Source organism: Corvus brachyrhynchos, unplaced genomic scaffold (assembly GCF_000691975.1).
Source record: "Corvus brachyrhynchos isolate BGI_N302 unplaced genomic scaffold, ASM69197v1 scaffold18, whole genome shotgun sequence".
NCBI classification, from domain to species: domain Eukaryota; kingdom Metazoa; phylum Chordata; class Aves; order Passeriformes; family Corvidae; genus Corvus; species Corvus brachyrhynchos.
This window is the reverse complement of record NW_008246064.1, coordinates 450,572-457,398: the sequence shown is the minus strand read 5'-3', so window position 1 is coordinate 457,398 and position 6,827 is coordinate 450,572. Positions and strand designations below refer to the sequence as shown.

Below are 6,827 nucleotides of genomic sequence, written 5' to 3'. Positions count from 1 at the left end.
TTCCTGCCTCTTGGAGCTGCTCCTGGAGCTGGGAGAGGAGCCGGAGGTAGCTCTGGATGTGATTCCGGAGGGGTTTGTGGAGCACGGAATGCAGGGCCAAGGCCAGGGAGCTCTCCGAGGTGAAATCCCTCAGGAATTGTTTCAGCACCGGCTTGTGGAGCTTCCAGGCCTCGCTGGAAAGTTGGGAATGACGAGAAAGGTTCGTGAGTTATCCCGGAAATTCCCGCTTTTCTGTTTCCCAAACTTTCTGTGCGGAGAAAGGCGTGAAAAATCCGGGAACGAAGCGGGTGGGAATCCAGGTTTGCATTTGTTCTTCCCAGAAAATTCCGGGACAAGCGGCAATTCCCTGCCAGATTCCCACAGAATCCTCTCTCAGATCCCACCCCTTCCCTAAATCCCTGAATTCCAAGGTTACCGCTCCAGAAGGAGCTGGGCGTGCTTGGAAAGAGGAAATCCATCCCCGGAATTGTCCCCGGCGAGGTTGGATGGAGCTCGGAACAAGCCGGGACAGCTCCCAGGATGGAACGAGCTGAGTTTTCCAAAGCACTCCAGAATTCCGGGATTCTCTCGTGCTCAGAGCTGCCCGATATCCCAAGGATTCCCAAGATTCCCAAGGATTTTCCAAGCCGCTCACCTCCTGCTCTTGGCGGCCTGTTCGAATCCCTGCACGACGACAAAGTTGGCGAAGGTGACGAAATACCTGGAAAAAAATTCCAAGGATACGCGGGAGGGGCTCGAGAGGGATATTTGGGATGAGTTCGGGGATCCCAAGTTGTTGGGAAGTTCCCTAAATCCCAAAAAGGCCCCTCTGGAAAAAGGGTCTTGGAAGTCTTTCCCAATCTTAATTCCAGGATTTTTTGGGGAAGGCTTGGATAAGGCAAAAGTGCTGCTAACACCGGGATCCATCGGATTCTATGGAATGAAATTCCTGCCTGCAGCCTCGGAGCTGCTCCTTCACGGACTCCTCAGCACAGAATTCCCAGCGGGATTCGGAGAATTCGGGAATTCTGGGATGTAAATGATGGAGTTGTGCCACTCCGGCTCCGAGCTTGGATCATTTTTTCCGAGTAGAACTCGGAATTTTCTTTTTCCATTCAAGATTTTCATCCAAGATCTGCATTTTCCTGGATGAAGAATTCCCAAATGGATGATTTTATGGATCCTGGGATAGAGGAAAATTCCCGGTGCACAGAGCTGGAAATGAGCTGACCTTGGAAATCCCTTCCAATCCCAGCGATCCGGATTTTATTCCCTAATTCCCTAAAAATGGTTTTTTTCCCCCTTCTTTCTTTTGCATTCCGAAACTTCCCAAAACCAATGGAATTTTCCAATTGCAATTCCAACTTCTTTCCTGATATTCCCAAAGGAATTCTTCCAACCGCCAGCAGAAAATCCCTGGATAGTGCAGCTCCCTCCAGGGATCCTCAGCTGGGAAAGGAAAATTCCCTTCGAATCAATGGAATTTTTAAAATAAAGGGAAACCGTTCCAGGATTCTGGGATGGGATGAAACGGAATTTTTTCGGCAAATCCCACTTTTTCCCAGCAAATCCCAGGAAAAGCAGCTCGAATCCCCGGGATCAGATCCCAAAGGAAAACGCCCCCTGCTCCAAACCCTTCCCATCGAGGCAAAGCTCAGGCAGCAAATCCAAGGCAAAAAGGATTCCCTGTGGAAAAAATCCCGGGAAAACGAGGGTGGATGAGCAGGAATCCGGGAGCCGCTTCCCGATTCCCATTGCTGGGGCGCCAACGTGGAAAATCCCAGCTGGAAAAGCTTCGGATGCTTTTATGGAGGAGGAAAAAGGGGGAATTGAACGTTGGGGGAATCGGTGGGGGAAGAAGTGGGAATTGCTGGGAAAATGTGGGAATTGCTGGGAAAATGTGGGAATTGCTGGGAAAATTTGCTGGGAGAAACTGGGATGTGGTGGGGAAATGTGGGATTTTCCAGGAAAATTGGGATTTGTTGGGAAAATGTGGGGGTTTTTGGGAAAATTGGGATTTGCTGGGAAAATTGGGATTTGTTGGGAGAAACTGTGGGGTCTTCCAGGAAAATGTGGGATGTGGTGGGAAAAAGTGGGAATTACTGGGAAAATGTGGGAATTGCTGGGAAAATTTGCTGGGAGAAACTGGGATGCGGTGGGAAAATGTGGGATTTTCCAGGAAATTGTGGGATTTGCTGGGAAAATTGGGATTTGCTGGGAGAAACCGTGGGGTCTTCCAGGAAAATGTGGGAATTGCTAGGAGAATGTGAAATTTGCTGGGAAATTGTGGGATTTTCCAGGAAAATTGGGATTTTTTGGGAGAAACTGTGGGATTTTCCAGGAAAATGTGAAATTTGGTGGGAAAACGTGGGATTTGTTGGGAAAATGTGGGATTTGTTGGGAAATTGTGGGATTTTCCAGGAAAATTGGGATTTGTTGGGAAAATGTGGGATTTTCCAGGAAAATGTGAAATTTGCTGGGAAAATGTGGGATTTGTTGGGAAAATGTGGGATTTTCCAGGAAAATTGGGATTTGCTGGGAAAATTGGGATTTGTTGGGAGAAACTATGGGGTTTTCCAGGAAAATGTGGGATGTGGTGGGAAACTGTGGCATTTTCCAGGAAAATCGGGATTTGTTGGGAGAAACTGTGGGATTTTCCAGGAAAATCGGGATTTTTTGGGAGAAACTGTGGGATATTTTCCAGAAATGTGTGAAATTTTTTGGGAAAACGTGGGATCTGCTGGGAAAATGTGGGAATCTCAGCTATCCCAAAACCTTTGCTCCTGCTGGGATCTCACATCCCAATCCACCAGCACAAAATCACGGAACAACCCCAGCAAATCCCCTTTTCCGATGATATTTTCCATCCTTATCCCTCATCCCGGTTTTCCCTGATATTCCCACGTCCAGCTCAAGATTCCCTCTCCCCAATGGTCCCGGCCTGGATCAATGGAATCCCGCCAATGGAACATTCCGGCACTCACTGGATGCAGAGGCTCAGGAAAAGGTCGCCTTTCCAGATGATGTAAAAATCCTGGATGCAGCCGGATTCGGAGCTGCCGCATTTTCCCCTCAGGATCCGGGAATTCTCCTCCGTGAAATTCCAGAGGGCTTGGAAGCGCTCGTTGAGGAGCGCCAAGAGCCGGAAGTTCTCCTTTTCCTTCGGATCCTTGGGCTCTGCGAGGGGAAAATAGGGAAAAGTGCGGCGGGAAAGGCGCCATTCCCAAGAAATTTTGTGGGATGCGTTGTCTGGGTCTGCTAGCCGGCTGGATTTTAGAGTGAGGAAAATTGGGATTTTCCAGCCTGGAGGAAATTCCAGAGCTCTTTGCAGGGCCTGAAAGGGGCTCTGGGAGAGCTGGAGAGGGATTTGGGATAAGGGCTGGAGGGACAGGAGCCAGGGAATGGCTTCCCACTGGAAAATGGGAGATTGGGGTGGGATCTTGGGAATTGCTGGCTGGGAGGGTGGGGAGGGGCTGGGCTGGAATTCCCAAAGAAACTGTGGATTCCCCTGGATCCCTGGCAGTGCCCAAGGCCAGGTTGGACACTGGGGCTTGGAGCAGCCCAGGATATGGAATTTCCCCCTGCCCATGGAATGGGCTGATCCCTAAATTCCCTCCCGATCCTTTAATTGAGAAGGAAATTCCGCAGCACAAAACTTTTCCTCGTTTTCCCGATTTCTCTCCCACCGGCAGCGGTTCCGTTTCTCCCGAGTGCTCCCGAAATCAGGGATCGATGCCCTGAACTCTCATCCCGAGCAGAACTGGACACTCCCACACGGATCCCATTCCATGGAAAGTTTTCCCTTTGCTCCAGAGCAGCAGAGGAGAAAGATTTCCAGAATCCAGGGAAAAAGGGGGATCCCTTCTCAGATTGGCTCCGGCTGGGAATTCCCGATGAAAATTCCCTGGATTTACCTGCCTGGAGCAGAGGTTTGAGGATGAGGCCGTCGATCCGAGCCAGGCAGGAGGAGAAGTTTTCCTCCTCTTGGAGCAGGGATCCCGTTATTCCAGCCTCGGACATCGCCTGGAAAACACGGAGGGAATCAAGGAAATCCCGGGAAAACACGGAGGGAATCAAGGAAATCCCAAATTTTCCCAATTTTCCCCAATTTTTCCCCAAATTTTCCCAATTTTTCCCAATTTTCCCCAATTTTCCCATTTTTTCCCAAATTCTCCCAAAATTTTCCCCAATTTTTGCCAATTTTTCCCAATTTTCCCCAAATTTTCCCCAATTTCCCTGTTCCCAATTTTCCACAAATTTTCCCCAATTTCCCCCAAATTCCCCAATTTTCCCCAAATTCCCCAATTTTCCCCCAGTTTTCCCCAAATTTTCCCAATTTTTCCCAATTTTTCCCTAATTTTCCCAATTTTCCCCAAATTTACCCAAATTTTCCCAATTTTCCCCAATTTGTCCCAAATTTTCCAAATTTTCCCCAATTTTTCCCCAAATTTTCCCAATTTTTCCCAATTTTCCCAAACTGTCCCATTTTTTCCCAAATTCTCCCAAAATTTTCCCAAATTTTTCCCAATTTTCCCCCAGTTTTCCCAAATTTTCCCAATTTTTCCCAAATTTTCCCTAATTTTCCCAATTTTTCCCGAATTTTCCCCAATTTTTTCCATTTTCCCAAATTTTCCCAAATTTCCCCAATTTTTCCCAATGGTCCGAGGAGAGCCAAAATCAGGGAATATTCCCCTGGAATTCCTGGATCAGGAAACAAGGAAAGCACGGAGCGGCCCCGGAGCTGGATCCCTTTCATTCCCTAATTTCCCTGATTTCCAGGAGCTTTTCCCTGTTTCCAGGAAAAGCTGGAAAAGCTCCCGAATCCCCAACTCCACCCCGATTGCTCCTAACGGATCCTTAATCCCATTCACCCTCCTGGTGCCGAGATTCCCGGCAGGAATTCCCAGGCAGGAATCTCATCCTCATTTCTGCTTAAGGAAATCCCTCGAGGATCCCGGGAATGGCTCGGGAAAAGCTCATCCCGGAAAAGCTCATCCCAGAAAAGCTCATCCGGGAAAAGCGGCCGAGTCGGGCGGGAAAAATCCCTTGGCTCAAAAAGGACTTGGAATTCCCAAAAAAATCCTCGCAAGGAGCAGAATTCCCGGAGGAAATTCCCGCTCCGGGCGTTTTCCCGAAATTCCGGTTTGGGAAGGCCCAGGTGCTTTGCACGAGGCCGTTCCCAATCCCAAAGGAATGGAACCATTCCCAGCCTGTGGCTCAGCTGGGCTGGGATCAGAGTTAGAACTGGTTTTAGCACGCAGCTAAAACCCGGCCACCTGCCGAGGTTTATTCCGCTCCCATTCCCGAAAAAACCCCAACCCTGGAATCGGGAATCTCCAGGTGCCCAAGGTTAATCCCTGTTCCTCCGCCTGATCCCGGATTTTATCTGGGAATGGCTGGGTTTAAACTTGGCTTTCGTTTAGGCTCGGCCTACAAGGCAGCAAAGGCCGACTTTTCAAGGCTCATCCGGCCGGGATTCCTTGGGGAGCTCCAGAAATTCCCCTTTTCCGGCTCTTTGGGAAGCGCTGCTGGGAATTCCAGGCAGCCCCGGCTTTAGGCCAGGCCTAAATCAACCCCAAGTGTAAACCCGGCCCCGGAATCAAACCCAAGTTTAAACCGAAGCTTAAACCCAGTCCCAGATTCAACCAAAAAGTTTAAACCCAGCCTCAAAATTAAACCGGAGTTTAAACCCAGCCCCGAATCAAACCGAAGTTTAAACCCAAGTTTGAACCCAGCCCCAAATTCAACCCCAGCTTAAAACAAAGCGTAAACCCAGCCCCAAAATAAACCAGTTTAAACCCAAGTTTAAACCCAGCCCCAAAACTCAACCAGAGTTTAAACCCAGCCCCAAAATAAACCCAAGCTTAAACCGCAGCTTAAACCCAGCCCTTCCTGGGAGCTCGAGCTGCTTCTGGTTTCTGTAAAAGCCCCAAAGCCGCGCTTTTCCCCCCAAAGCCGCGCTTTTCCCCCCAAAGCCCCGCTTTTCCCCTAAAGCCGCGCCTTTCCCAGCCTTTCCGTGGAATTCCGGAGCCACCTTGGAGCTTTCTCCTCACGGATCGCTCCCCCCTCGCTCCCGGGACTGAAACCGGATAAGCCGAGCTTATCAGGCCGGCTTTAATGAGCGCGGTATCGATTTCTCGCCTGAGCCAGCTTTTCCAGTTTATTCCATCGGCCCTGGAATTCCAGGCGAGGCTGGGAAATCCCTCCCGGCAGCCGGAGGCTCGGGAATATTCCCGCCTGGAAAAGGCGCGGCGGCAGCAAGGAGAGGCTTTAATCCAGCCTAAACTCCGCCGGCAGCTCCGCTCCTAAAAGGAATCGCCTTCCCTCGGGAAAAGCCGGGATTTGGGGGGGGGATAAACCACGGGAAAAGCCGGGTTGGGCTCCAGGAAAATCCGCCTGGATCCCGTTTCTAGCAGGGGGAAACCATTCCCAAATTTCCTCGGGAGCGGCTTAACTTTAGGCTGATCCCAGCCCTAAACCGAGCAGTTTTAGGAGCGACCTACCCGGCACGAGGCGTCGGCGTGGAGCACGCCCCCCGCCAGCCGCAGAAATCCGGGAATTCTCGCTCGTCCCAAGGTTGGAGCTTCTCCCTCCCATCCCATCCCACACCTGAAGGAAAAACCCCAAATCCCCGCCGCCCACGGGAGCCGGGATGACCAAATCCCATCGGCGCTGATCCCAAAGTTCCTGCTCCTCCTCTTCCCCTTTTTTTTTTTTTGTTTCTTAAGGGCTAAAAATAATCCCGGCTTTCGTCAGCTCGGATTTTAGGGAAGCGAAAGGGAAAAGGTCAGGATGGGCTTTTGGGGCCGTTGCGCAGCTCCCGGCCCTTCCCCGCCCCGCGCTGTTCC

The 6,827-nt window shown here is 50.5% G+C and overlaps 1 protein-coding gene across 1 annotated transcript in view; it reads right to left on the bottom strand.

Moving 5' to 3' along the window:
* The window catches only part of ALS2CL (ALS2 C-terminal like), a gene marked incomplete at its 3' end in the record, with an annotated part of 49,845 nt that overhangs the window by 36,056 nt on the left and 6,962 nt on the right, over nucleotides 1-6,827 (bottom strand). Inside the window, 4 exon segments of the mRNA XM_017746714.1 lie at nucleotides 8-173; nucleotides 635-700; nucleotides 2,964-3,156; nucleotides 3,894-4,002. Of these exon segments, the coding sequence (XP_017602203.1) occupies nucleotides 8-173; nucleotides 635-700; nucleotides 2,964-3,156; nucleotides 3,894-4,002 (534 nt within the window).